The sequence below is a fragment of the Microtus pennsylvanicus genome, chromosome 1 (genome assembly GCF_037038515.1).
Source record: "Microtus pennsylvanicus isolate mMicPen1 chromosome 1, mMicPen1.hap1, whole genome shotgun sequence".
In the NCBI taxonomy this organism is placed as follows: Eukaryota; Metazoa; Chordata; class Mammalia; order Rodentia; family Cricetidae; genus Microtus; species Microtus pennsylvanicus.
The window spans coordinates 166,410,461-166,425,351 of NC_134579.1; the positions used below are offsets into that span (position 1 = coordinate 166,410,461).

Sequence of the window (14,891 nt, forward strand, 5' to 3'; positions counted from 1 at the left end):
CTTCACAGTTCATTCTCAAATGCTAATTGTCCTCTCTTATTAGGTAGGCAATCTTCTCTAAATTGGCCATGCTGGTCGTCTCTTTCCTCAGCGATGCCTTCCATCTAGTCTCTTCTAGGAGGAACCCACTTCTTGCCTGGTGTCCTGGTGTCACTTTGACAAGAACTCCCAAGTCCTTACCGCTACATAAAAACTCTCCTGAGTTTTAATTCAGAAGTGTCGAAGCCCCGCTTTGACTTTCCAATGAAGGAAAGCTCTGTGGGTTACACTGTCAACAATCATGATCACCCTCATCGCTCCAACCCTCTCTTCGCCAGATTCAGCAACACAAGATGCCTCGAGTTTCTTCACCACCTCCCTCCCGCTGTCCTGTGTGAGCCAAGGCTGGGCACCTCTGTGCTTTCATTGCTGCCATCTGCCTTAGTTTAACCCTCAGTAGCTCTTCTAGGATTAATCTAGTAGACTGAAAAAAAGAAACCTAAAAGAAAGTCAACCCTTTTCCTCACTTATAAGAGCAATGCATTTCACAATAGAAGAATCGCAAAGTAGAGGGGAAAAAAACCCATAAAACTGCAGACTATTATCCTATACCCCAGGTGTTACTGTCCTTGGTTGTTTTTTCTTTCTAGTCAGTTCTTCATGTGCCCCTTTCTACCATACTGTGATATATATTATATTATATGGTATATTATATATATCATATAATAATATTACATGCCATTGTAAATCTTTACCATAATAAAATGTGATGGTTGTGAAATACTCAATATTTAGATTTTGTTGTGTAACTTTTTACATTAAATTGAATTCATGTCTCTGTATCTCCATAGAGATATCTATCTATCAGATTTTCTGGAACTGGAGCTACAGATGGTTGTGAGCTGCTGTGTGGGTGCCGGGACTCGAACCTGGGTTCTGATTCTTTCAGTTGTTGAGTCACTGCTCCAGGCATCATTACTTTTTAATTTAAAAAACGTTATTTTTTGTCTTTGTGTGGTGTGATGTGAGAAGCTAAGCTAATGGAGAACAGCTCATTACCAGAAAGCTGTGGGTTACTTGCCCAAGTTTCCCACAGTTAGTGATCTAATTTAGAGAAAAAGGACATTTTTAAAATGTTGATAACTCAATCCCACTCCCCCATTTCAAATAGGCAGTAGATACAAATGTGCCCAGAGTGGCATAGAAACATTCATCTAATTTCTCTGTATTTCAGTTTCTTTTTTTTTCAAATTGAGATGATGCAAATTTCTATCCCATTCTATGCAGCAATTTGAATATGATTAAATACTAAAAATATCTAATACAGCCAAGAGGAGTGACTGTGACATGATCAGTTTTCATATACAGATTAAACAGATTCCAATAAAGCGCAGCTGACCAGTACTTGGTGTGTAGCAAGTTGCAAATGTGTTTGTGCTCCAATCACGATTGTAAATATCATCTCATGCTCTTTTGGAAGATATCAAGGCAGAATACCCCACTTCGAAACAGGAAAAGAAACAAAGACAAAAGATAACAACTCCGGGACCTGAAGATTTGTTCTGTGTGGGTCAACACTGTTGCAGGCATTTGCTAGTGGACCAAGACTGGACAGCTACTCAGTGGTCATAGCTGTAATCATCACAAGGATAGAGGCGGAAGAATCCAGCACACCACGAGGGTATGTGGGCTTATGCCGGAGACGGCAAAGCATAGCCTCCCTCCGCCTGCTGTTCCTGAGATGCAGGAAGAAATTCCCTCCAGGCAACCCAGGGGCAGCTAAATGAGCGTGTTACTTGAGTGTTGTGATCCTGCTGCCCTCACTCCCCCTGACTGACAGAGGAACTTCCTTGTGGTCTGTAATTGACAAGGATGTTTGTGTTCTTTCTGGCCGGTGGGGCTCCACAGAAGGAGTAGAGGTATAAAAGGTTACTGGGCAAAATAAAGACTGCTGTTCTCCCGCCTGAAAAGAAGCCTCCGAGTCTCAATCTCGGCACCCCCCCCCCCAGTCTTGGCTATCCAGGCTGTGCTGGCCGCAGAACTTGAGGGCCAAGGAGAGAACACCTATGTGCCTGAGGACCGCTTCTATGGTGTCTGCATACACATTTGGCATTACAGCTGATTCTGGTTACAGCAATTCTACTAGTGCACTTGTTCTTCATGTTCTTTTTCTGCATCCACACCAGTGGTTTCTGAAAATATGGATGTGCTGTATGATAATATGAGAATTCCTGATCTGATAGAGCGGGCAGGCATTGATGCTGTAAAGTAGGTTATGGGGGGGAAAACCTGACTGATGAAAGAATTGGGGAAACGTGGGGAAAATGCAAAAATTGTTCTTTGCCTGATTATAAAACTTGGCAAAAGAATTATACTGAAACAGAAAAGAACTCGGCTATGATGAATAAAGTTTCTGAGAACCTAGGGCTTTAGGTGTGACTGACTATGGGTTTATAAATCAAAGTTGGAATTGTGGGGAGCAACAATGGGAAAGGGTCGACAATGGAGTAAACGCACTGAACTATGCTCCTGTAAACTGCAAATGGTTAGCCTCTGAGGTGAAAGCCTCAGAAGCTGTTTTATGATTAACTCAGTTAAGAATTAAGAATATAGGGGCTGGCATGGGGCTTGGGAACACTGGGAAAAACGTCATAATGAATGATGATGTTCTGACTTCAAAGAATCTTTATACTTCTTGTGTGGCAAGAAAACACAATCATTTTCCTTGTGTAAAGTTTACAATAAAAGACTGAGGTTTGAAGCTCAGGGCAGAAGAACTTGCCCTGCAGCCAATGGCCTATCAGCTTGCATCAGAATCCTGGGTCCATGTACTCACTTCACCTTCCGGACATCCCAGGTTCGAGACCCACTTCTCTGCTGAGGCCGGTCCCCAGCAGATTTAGAAAATAGTTCTCAACTACAGATGTGCACTAAAATCATCTGGGGACCCTAAAAAACATGCCAGGGCCTTGATCCCGGTCTCAAACCTCAGCAGAATCTGTTTAAATGCTTTGGCGTGAGTCTCTGGCCTCAGTGTTTTTCAAAAGTTCCATGGATGTTTTAATGTGTAATTTATATAGATGAATAAGAGCAAATTTGTACGTACAAATTAGACTATAGTTTGGCCATTCGGAACAAAGGAAATGAAAAGCAGTGAGAAACAAAACCCCTGTGTACGGAGGCACCCACCGCATCGGTTCTTTAAGCCACCACTCGGAAAGCATGGGGTCCAGAATTTCCGACGTCAGGGGCTCATTCTCCGTCAGACTCAGCTTGATTGCCTCCTCCTCTTCTGTGAACTGCACATCTGGAAGCTAAAGGTGAAAATTATAAAATAAGAGGAGCCTTAAGCTCTGCATTGATAAGCGATACTGTTTTACACCACTGCTAGAATGAGACCCGAGCTTTTTCTCCGAGGCCACTTTTGATACTGTTACTTGAAAACATTTTAAAACTTGAGTTCTGTGCACTTATATATAATATGATTAAGTAATAAAAATTACCTAATATAACTAAGAGAAGTCACCATGGCAACATGATTGACTTTCACGTACGGTGTCAGAGTCAATGCATCTTTTTTGATTATTGGTTTGCCAAAAATTTGCTTGATTCATATCACACATCTGTAAAGCTTACCTGATTTGTGCCACTTTTCCTATAAGGAGATACAGTTCCATCTCCTTACGCCACATCCTGATTAGAGGATGAGCCAACTGGAGAGTTACCTGAAGCACATTCTAGAAGGGCTTATAGCTTCACAGCAACAGAGAGAAAATATTGGGATGAAGAAGTCAGGTCATCTTTCTCTGAAGGTGACCCTCAAATGGATAATGAAGAACATACAAGTAGTTCAGCCGCACAGTCGAATGCCCCAACTGTGTGCTATACCACCACTCAGCATGGGAGTCACTTTCCCGACTTTCAGAGTCAGGTAAGACTCAGTTATTTCCTACACTGGGGGAGAAGCGGGTTTATACATCACAGTGGAGAGGGTGCCCTGTGGCGGCTCCTCCTCCTCAGGTCTCTGTAGTTTGAAGTTGCTATGATTGTATAACAGACACACAGATGCTGCTTTTCAGGTAAAGGAGTCTGCCTCTCACTTGGGTTCACAGGCTAAAGTGAAGGACTGAGTCTGGCGCCCGGGGTCATTTTCACCACTCACCTCCACACACAGGCATGCTCCTCACTTGAAGGATCAGCCTAGAAATGTTACATTTTAACCTACTTCATTCCCTTTAAAAGATGAAAGCATACAAAAATAAAGGAGGCATCTTATTTTCCATTTTTTACAGTTTCCTGTTCTAGGCTCCCCAGAGGTTCCTGAAAGTCACTGTGCTAAATCTGCAGTCACCTTGGATTCCTGGAACAGACCACCACCCGACAAGGGCCATTATTCACACTGCACCCTGGGGACTGAGTATCTCCCCCTCAAACAATAAGGGCTCTTTGGACCATCTTGCAGAAACAAAGCTGAGACACCGGTCACCAGACTACACCTTGACCAGGACTGCTTAAACCACGTGCGTCAGGACCCCAAAGATAACCTGGGGGGGGGGGGTCACCGGACCCCTCTATCTGTGCACATGACTGTGGCAGGCAGGTCTCTCTAGCTGGCATCCGGGGACGGTAACTGAGTCTAGCCTGCGGTGGCTGCTGCAGCTGCCCTGAACCGCCTGCTACAAACCAGCTTCCGCAGCAAACACAGTGCCCCCCAGGGACACCACCACGTCACCTGCTTCTTTGTGGTTTCTTCTTCAATTTTCACGTTCGCCTGAACGGCAAGCTCTTCCAGTTCTTGCTTTGTGGCTTGCTCCTCCTCGGAATCGTCCTCAAACTCAGGCCCGAATTTCCTTTCAGCCTTAAGCAGCATTTTTTCTTGGAGAAATTCATCAAACTGAATGTGAAAAACGCCGAAGTTTTCTGCCAACGTTCTGGCGCAACGAGTTTTGCCGGAGCCATGGGGACCCAGAAAACAGAGCCTGATGGGAGGAGCCTGCCATAGAGGGCCGAACAGGGAGGGTGGAGCAGAGGGAAGGAAAAGAGGGTTTAAGTCATTTGCCTGGTGGCAATTCACACCTGTAACCCTGGCATTGCGGCCAGAGGGGCACATAGAGACTTTCCTCACCAGAGAAAGCAACCTCCTCTTCCCTACCAAAAAAGGAAAATAAAGTAAAAAGGTGAGAAAGGAAGTCTTTTTTTAAGTGATTTTAAAATTTTATCTTATGTACATCGCCTGTGTGCATGCCCCGTGTATTTGCCTGATGCTCAAGGAATCAGAAGAGGGCAGGGCATCCTCTGCAACTGGAGGTACAGACTGTGGTGCAGGGAATTGAACCTGGGTCCTCTGAAAAGGCAGCAGGTGCACTTAACTGCATGAACCATTTCTCCAGCTCCAATAGATGGAGTTATAGGTGGTTGTGAGCCACCCAACATGCTACTCAAAACCAGGTCCTCTGAAAAGCAGTATATTTTCTTAAGTGCTCCAGCCATCTCTCTAGCCTCCCATAGACAGGAAAGTTTATTTTACAAATCCAATTATATTTAGGCATAAGAATATCAATAAACATAATAATTCATTGCACCAAAAATGGCTTTTAGGGGACAAAACCAGCCAAGAGGCATTTAATAAAAAGTAACTTCACTTAAAAATTATTTTAATGCTTGGGAGGCAGAGGCAGGCAGATCTCTGTGAGTTCGAGGCCAGCCTGGTCTACAAGAGCTAGTTCCAGGACAGGAACCAAAAAGCTAGGGAGAAACCCTGTCTCGAAAATCAAAAAAATATATATTTTAATGTTAATAAGGAATAGAAAGACTTTTTCTTGATATGTTTAAGAAGATCTCTCTACCAAAGAAAAAGCCCATTTCATTCAAAGACCTTGCCACTAATTCCTGTGATGTCCACACTGAAATGGAGGAAGCCCAAAGCCAGCTTTTGCAGGGTGATGTGGTCATTCCCTGATGGCGACAGCTGAGGCGAAGCAGCAGCCACGGCTCACGGGACCTTGGGGAAATGACTTTACAGCAACCCTAGGGAAGATGCTGGTGTATTTGGGTGTCTGGGCCTCAGAGGAGCAGAGGTGTTTGTGAGAGAGGGGTAGGGATGACTTTGTGACTCAGAAGCATTTGTTGTTGTAATGGAAATGGTGGGAGTTCAGAGGCTTCGAAGGGGCCTGTGAGGGAGCTCAGGTGACAGAGTGCTTGATAGCCTGGGTTCAGTTCCCAGAACAGCATGAGCTAGCTGTGGTGGGCATGCCTGTAATCCCAGCATTTGGGATGTGACGGCCATCTTTGGCTGCTTAGAGAATTCAAAGGCCATCCTTGGACACAGGAGACCTTGTCTCCAACAATATCACCACCACCACCACCACCACCACCACCACCACCACCACCACCACCACCACCACCACAAAAACAACAACAAGAGCAAAATATGTAGAAAATGCTACGAAGCTCCAACATTGCACTGTGTATCAAATATAACATATTAGTAAGACTTGGGGGACATTTTAAGAATAACCATGTCCCTTGCAATCCCAAAGAATTCTATGTTGCAGAGAAGAACGGAGAAATTACCTTCAGAGTTACTAGGTCCTCTTTGGTTGGGTTTGTGGAAAACCAGGTGAAAGGGCTGGGCATGGTGGTACATGCCTTTAATTTCAGCATTCAGGAGGCAGAGGCGGGGGATTCCATGTAAATTTGAGACCAGCTTGATCTACATAGTGAACCCAAGGGCAAAATAGCCAGACCTTGTCTCAAAAAACAAAACAAACAAAATAAAACTAAAAGAATGAATGAATGAAAGAAAGAAAGAAAGAAAGAAAGAAAGAAAGAAAGAGAAGAAAAGGCAGTAAGACTTGAGGGATGGTGTGCTTGTGTGCAGACTTTAACTCGATTCCTGGATCTCATATGGTGACAGGAGAGAAACAACTCCTGAGGGCTGTCTTCTGATCTCCACAGGTGTGCTGTGGCATGTGCATACTTGCACACACACATACACACACACACACACACACACACACAAAATAAGTAAATAAATAGAAAAATAAAAAAATTAATGGTGCAATATATTATACCTTGATCCAGTTATCCTATTACAGAGAATTATAGTAATGAAAGAATGCAAGAGAATCAAGAATTCTGTTGCTAAATTACCTATTAATTATCAATATCTACAGTGGAAAATAACTTTATGAAAAAGTCTATCAGTGAATTAGATGTCAAAGTGGTTGAGTATTAGGCAAGCTATGTAGGAATACACACATTTTGTGTAAGCAAAAAAGTAAGATATTATATGTACACTTATTACATATTAATTGTAAACTGTTCCAGACGGTTGTGAGCTGCCATGCAGTTTCTGGGACCTGAATAGGATCCTCTGAGAGAGCAACAGTGCTTTAACTCCTGAGTCATCTCTCCAGCCGCTATTTGGGACCCTAAATGTCAAGTAAAAAAGATACAAGAGCTTGTTTGACAAAGACATTACTATAAAAGTCAAAACAGATCATTATTTTTATGCCATATTACAAAAATCTGTAGTGATATTTTGTTTGTGTTTTAACAAATAAAGCTTTTCTGAAGATCAGAGTACAGAGCTAAGCCACTAGAGGCCAGAAAGTGATGGTGCACACCTTTAATCCCAGGACTCGGGAGACAGAGGCAGGGGAATCTTTGCTAGTTCAAGGTCACCCTGAGTTATGTGAGATTGATCCAGTCTATAAGAGAAACAGAAATCACAAAATCCCATGCCTTTAATTCCGGCACTAGGGAGGTGGAGACAGAAGGGATATGGCTGGGCAGAGAGAGGAATGTAAGGTGTGAAGAGACAGGAGTTTAATGCAGTCTGGAGGTGCAGTTTGAGCTGCAGTCTGAGGACAGGATCGTCCTTTTGATCTGAGGATTAGTAGAGGTTCAAGGTCTCTCTAGTGGCTGGCTGCAGGACTTCTCTCATCTCCCAGCTTTCACTCCCTAATATCTGACTCTGGGTTTTTATTATTAAGACTAATTAAAATTCGTGCTACAAAAGGTCTATTTTTAAGCCTAGACATTATCATGTTTTGCTGTTGTTGTTGTTGTTAGCTTTTAACAAGATTAGAAACTTCACTGTTAAGCACACTCATGGGAGAACGTGGAGCAACCACTAGCATAGGAATATTGTTTTCACCTTTAATGGCTCGTTCTGGGCCACATACTCCTCAGGATGCTCCAGGAACTTTTCCTTGGCCTCAGCAGTTGAAAAGTAGTATATCTTTTCTCGGTACTTAACAGCCTCGTCTGTGTTGCCAGGCTGCAGAATAAAGTTTTCTTTGAGAACCACTGGGCAGAAGTGTTTGGTGTCTCCCAAGTGCCTCCTTTTTTCTTTTAGCTTTTCTTCACCCTAGAAATATTGTTCAATTCAGAGATTAGCAAAGACATTTTGATGCAGCAGCAAAGAGGAATTCAGAAGCATTTTCAGGACTAAATCGTCTACAAGAAAACCAACTCTGAAAAAGCCCACAGGGCCGTCTTTATATAGTTAATGGATTAAAAGCAAGTTGCTCATGTTCCTCTAAATTGGTTCTTACATTTTTCATTTTCATAAAAAAATAAAGTAGCACTGAGAATTAAGGTGTGCTCTACCCTCTAGACAAAGAGAAGTGCTCACCTCGATTCTCAAGGGCTGAAACCTGAGTCAAAGTCACATCTTACTCACGACAATGACTAATGGCAATATGCTTTGCTCTATTGAAAGTAAAAACTTGAAAATATTTTATTAGGTACAAATGAAAATTTATACTGTGATGAATGTGTAAAGGATTTTTGGAAGTTAGTTGAAGACATTCAACACTTACTTGCTATAAAATGTTTAAACACATCAGTGTATCAAGAGTGATGTTTCCCTCTCGTTCTCCTTCCACCAGCGTGCACACACTCCTCCCGTTCCCATAAGCACTCCCTCGCTCTGCTAAATATCTCTGCACATATAAAAGCTAGACATATATTTAAGCACAAATGCGGCTGTTTTGAAACTTGAAATGGGATATTTTGCAAATTATTCTACAGTGTGATTATGTTCACAAAAGAAGAAAGCCCAACACTTTCCTGCCCTGCTCCAAAACTCAGACTAAGAAGGTGGGCATGGTGGTGCCCACCTTTAATGCCAAGACTCAGCAGTAAATCTCTGTGAGTTCAAGGCCAACCTGATCTACATGGTGAGTTCCCAGCTAGTCAGAGATAAACAGAGATCTTGCTTCCAAACAAAAGAGCTGATAATTGCTGACTCTTGTCTAGGATGTGGAAGAGTTAAGACAATGTAAGAATCGTCTTGTCAGTGGGTATGTGCCATGGACTGGCTCAGGGGAGCCACTCAGACTGTGGGAGAAACAGGGTCTTACTAATCAGGAAGGCACAAGTTCGGCGAATGACAGACAGACAGAACACACAAGAGAGTGGTTGGAATCTGCTGTGATTTTACTGAATTCATGTTTTCATTATATAGTATTCAAACAAAGAACAAATCAGAAGGTCATGTATCATTAGTTGGCACAGTATGAAAGCCTTTTTTAGTCACATCAGCGATTTTTGAGAAAAAACATATTATCAGGAACAGGTGTGAGATGTAAAGCATCCTTAGAAGAGGAAATCTTGTCCTTGGGAACATAAACCTCAGACAAGTGATTTCATCTTAAGGATAGAAAGTTTCTGTCTCATTATCGCTATCATGGCCTTTCCTCTTCCTAACCCTTTCTTTATTTCATCTAGTGACCAAATATGCCTAATCAGTTCTCTGCACCTGCTGAAATATACTTTTTTGCACCTTCTTATGCAGCAGACACCATGGGGGTTGGGATCTAGCAAGCCTATCCATAAAGTTCAAAGTATAATATAACAGTCTTTGTCCATCAACGTTAACCCATCTATTCTCTTGCTCATCATACACCCCATGTATGACAAAGGTTCTGCTGTAGTCTTATACATTCCCATATGTGCTTCCCTATCCCAGAGCTGTTCCTGACGAGATAATCCTTGTCTTGTAGATATATAGAATATCATTATTAAAAGAGATTGTGCAAAGCCCATATCCCGCATAGCCAGCTACTCGAGAAACCCGTCTATGCCTCAGGGGTGGCCAATACCGGGCCATCTGCCATTGACCTCCAGGAAGCCTAGTCCCATAGGACATGTAGCTCCTGTCCGGCATAATGATGTATGTCATGTCACACAGACGACACTGGAGTTGGTGTAGCAGGTATGGATTAGAAGTGGCATATACACCTCTTCTGTTACATTTATGATTTTTAACTTTCATAATAAAGTTTTTCTCTTTATTCCTGAGTCAAGTTCAGGAAATAAACTGGGTAAATCCGTTCTGGATGCTCAAGGCTGTAAGAATAAAGAGCCTGTAATCCAAACAGAGCCCTTCAAGGAGAGTATACTCGTTTTGTTTACAACGCTGTTCACTGCCTTCGCTTCAGCCACCTCCTGCTCTTGTCAGGAAACCAACTCTTTGTTTTTCATCCCTTGTTTTCATTGCTTCCTCATTTCAGTGGTCTCATTTCTTTTGGCTTATTCTGTCCTGCTTATTTTTATTATCTTTAGCTGAGTGCTTATTTTTTCCAGTCTTCCTGAGTTTTCAGTAAATATATTTACTGTAGGGTTTCTAGACTTAATGAGTAAGAGTAAAAACCCAGGTTCTTCAGGTAAACGTTAACTGTCTCATATAAACACATGCCATGCATGAAAGTATTCATTTATTTGAAATTCAGGAATATTCTAAGATAAGAACACTGGCCATATCATTGCAATGGTTTTTAGTTGTGATATAAAAATGATTGTACACATTCAGCTTATTTTAATATTTATTTATTTGTTTGTTTGTTTCATGGGTTTTGTCTGTATGTATTTAAGTCCACTATGCCATGCAGAGACCCGAAGAAGGCAATGTATCCGTGGAATTGCGGTTACAGACAGCTGTACGGAACCACACCCAGGTCCTCTGCAGGAACAAGCGCTCTTAGTTGCTGAGCCATGTCTCCAGTGCCCATATATTTAGCTTATTGTTTCACTGTTAATTTCTTATCTCCTGTGGTGGTTCCTTGTAAGTCTCAGACATTTGATTACTTGATCCCTAAGCTGTTTGAGGGAGAACTGGGATATGTGACCTTGTTGGACCTAGTCACTCAGGGTAGGATTTGAGGTTTCAAGTTAATTCTCTTTGCTTCCCATTTGTGGATCAAGATGTGAGCTCCCAGCTGCTGCTCCAGTGCCATGCCTGCCTGCCTGCTAAGCTCCCGGTTCTGAGAGTGATGGACTTTTATTCCTCCGGAACCATAACCCCTAATAACCTTCCCTTGTATCCTAGTGCTGGGGGTGGGGAAACACGTGGATCCCCAAGTCACTGGCCAGCAAGGGTAGCCTGTTATGAGAACTCCAGTTATAAAAGACGTTGTCGCCAATAACAAGGTGGATGGCATCTGAAGAAGGATAGTTGCGGTTGATCTCTGACCATCACGTGCCTGTGCACACATGGACACTTGGACACCCACATACATAAATATGCATACACACAAGAGGAAGATGATGGGAACAGAGTGATGTCTGCTGGAAATAGGATACTCTGTGTGATGGTTGATATTGGCTGCCAACTGGACTATCTCTGCAATCAACTAACTCCCAAGCTGCTGGGTGCTCCTGCATGGGATTTTCTGGATCCGATTATTTTCAGTGGGAAGGCCCACCCTAAATCCTGGCCACACTTTATCATGGCAGCCCACGTAAAAGGACAGTGAAGAAGGAAGCTTTTGCTTGTTGCCTGCTTGCCCTCACTCTGGCTGGCAAGTTCACCTACGCCGCTGTTGAGGCACTTCTTCACCTGTGTGAGAGCAATCTCTTTAGGATTCCAGTGTGGACTGAAGATCAACAAGCTCTCCAGGCATCCTCTCAGACGCCAGCGCTGTACTGGGACAGCTGAGACATCCAGCCTTGTGGACCTAGCAATCCAGGCATCCTCTCGGCGCCAATGCTGCACTGGGACCGCTGAAACATCAGCCTTGTGGACCTAGCAATCCAGGCATCCTCTCAGATGCCAGCGCTGCAATGGGACCTCTGAGACATCCAGCCTTGTGGACTGGGCAATGATTGCATTCTCAACCCCTCTGCCACACTGTGAAGCCCACAGCCTGTATGCTAGTCTAATGCTCCTCCCCTTCCCCACACTCATAGTATGTGTGTGTATGTGCGTGTGTTCTATAGTTCTGTTCTCTGGTGGGCATGGTATTGAAAGTGTGCAGCTGTTGCTTCACGTAGTTTTAGGTCACCTTTTAAACTCCTAGAGCAGCACCTCGCTCATTCACAGCCAACCTCTGGGGAACGTGGCTGTCTAAGCAAGTGGAGGGTGTTCAGGGAGCTGGCTGGTAAGGAACGGTGTTCCTGACACACCCAAAGCGTTTCATGTTTTTGAAGAACTGTGAAACCACTTCTGGGATTCAGGGAGGGTCATGTGGATTTACGCCAGGCAAGGTGACAGACCAAAAACAACAAAGACCGAGAGGAAATACAGAGGCAGGAGCCCGCGGGGATTGGTCGAAGTATTTAGCTTTCTAAAGAATGCTAGCTGTTACTTATAGATGTTTTTGTGTGGATGTCTTTTATCAAGCTGAGAAAATTTCTTTTGCTCTTTATATAGAATAATTAAAAGTTATTCTTTGAGAATTTTATATATGCATACAATGTATTTCAATAATCTTGTTTCCCCATTCTTCCCTTCCAACTGGACCAGTCCCTCTCCCAACTTGATGACATTTTTAAATTTTTAAACTTGATGAACCACTAATTACAGTTAGCATTGCCCATATATACTTGAGTGTATATACCATGGAACATGGTCAACCTACTAGGAACCACATCTTTAAAGAAAACTGACTCTCCCTCCCATAGTAGCCATCTTCTATCAATCACTCCCAGCTATGGGCTTGTGTGCCCCTCTGTACTACGTTTCAAAAGCTATTTATAAGTATACACCCTTTATTTTCTAAAATCAGCAACAGACAATGGATTTTTGCCAAATACTACTCCTATATCAGCTGAGGTAGTCACTTAGACTTTATCTCCAACCTGTCAGTACAATAAATTCTATTGAGTGTTGTCCAAATGTTAAACCAAGATTTTCTGGGACAAACCCTTCTTGGATACAATGTATTGTTATTTTGATACATGTGTGAAATTTTGTAAAAATCTTATTAAGAGTTTATGTATCAGTGCTCAGGAGAGGTCAACTGCTCATTGTTCTCTTTCTCTTGTTAGTTTTGGTTTGGGGTATAAGAACGACACAGATCTCATAGGCTGAGCTGGAAACTTCCCCTCCTCTTCAGTTTTCAGCAAGAGTTCATGGAGAGTCACTCTTTTTTCTACCTTAACCATTTGGCAGAGTTTACCGGGGATTTTATCTGTTTCACGTCTCTCTTTCAGCTTCTGTATGTCTGAAAAACTCTAACTTGCCTTCATTTCTAAAGGTAAGGTGCTACTAGGCACACAATTCTGGTTCTCCCTCCTCAGCACTCACAGGCTGTGGCCTTACCCTCCTTTGACTTGTCCTGGTTTCCCTGAGAAACTCGCTGCCATCCTGACCATTGTTCTTGTGGATGTGGCATGCCTGCCTTCTCCTGCCTCTTGTATGATGTTCTTAGCAGCCAAGCAACTTGAATATGACATGCTTGGAACTGTTTTCTTCATCTGTCTTGTATGGGATTCACTGACCTTTTTAGATTTGAGAGTTTGTAAACTGTCTCAAATATTGAAAAAGTACAGCTATTATGTCTTCAAATATCATTTTATATATTTTTGTGGATTCCAATTATTTGGACAGCAGGCTGCTTGGAGCTTCCCACAGGTCCACATTCTCTTTGTTATTCTCGATTCTCCTCTTTTGTCTCAGATTGTTTCTGTTTCTTTAACTGCCTTTTCTGAAGAGTCGAGACTATCATTGCTCTAGTCAATGTGTATTTTACGTCATATTTTCTACGTTTCCCACCACACAGCTCACATTCCCCATCACATCCGCGTTAGCTCTACTTCCTGCTTTGAATTTATAGGGCCCAGCAAGAACAGCCATTTCAAAGTCCTCATTGAAGGAGCAAAACAAACTCCATTTAGAGAAAGAACTCCATTTTAGATAGGACCTAACTAGAGGGCTGAATACAGTCCAGCAAAGTCATAAACTTTCCCAAGAACTGTGCCTGCCCTGGTCAAAGTGACCCACCAGAGGACTCAAATACCTTCTGCTTACATCTGCTTGCTTCAAACGTCCTTGTAGGTACCTGATTAGCACAGGGTCAGCAGATGTCCCAAGGATGTGACCAGGGGACAGTCACTATGGGTGAACAACCCCTCTAGACAATGACAGCCTATCAGAAAACAGCAGCTAAGTCTTACCTAACCTTTAGTCAATTGTGATATAGGATAAACATTTTTGTATTTTGAAACTGTAACCTTATAACCACTTTGTGGTTTTTGTCTTTATAAACCCCTTACAATAGTAAATGGGGTCCTTCTCCCTCCGTCTGCTGTGTCAGACTGGTGGCAGAGGATCCGTGCTAGCCTGTACTTAATAAACAAAACCTTGCTTTTGCATTTGGAAGGGTGGCTCCATGGTGGTCTTCTTGGGGGTCCTTGGACTCGGGCACAACACTTATCAGCCAATACTGATGTATTTGTCAGTTCTAGAGTAGTTTGAATTGGAGATTTTTTTTCTTTTCATCATGAATCCTCTGACAATCCCTGGGTGGATGCCAAACTTTATGTTGTTATACCACCAATACTTTTGAGTTTGTTCTTGGACATAGCTGAGTTGACTGGAAGCAGTTTCGTGTATTTGGCTGTTGTTGTTATGGTAGTTGGAGCTAAGCACATTTCTTTTAGGTCTAATCATTTCCCATCTC

At 42.8% G+C, this 14,891-nt stretch overlaps 1 protein-coding gene across 1 annotated transcript in view; it reads right to left on the minus strand.

The window, feature by feature from the left end:
* Ak9 (adenylate kinase 9) overlaps nt 1-14,891 on the minus strand; it is a 117,814-nt gene that overhangs the window by 35,791 nt on the left and 67,132 nt on the right. Inside the window, exons 24-26 of the mRNA XM_075944961.1 lie at nt 8,141-8,353; nt 4,712-4,972; nt 3,169-3,293 (exon numbers count right to left, since the gene is read on the minus strand). Coding sequence (XP_075801076.1) covers nt 3,169-3,293; nt 4,712-4,972; nt 8,141-8,353 — 599 coding nt within the window. The remainder of the gene's footprint in view (nt 1-3,168; nt 3,294-4,711; nt 4,973-8,140; nt 8,354-14,891) is intronic.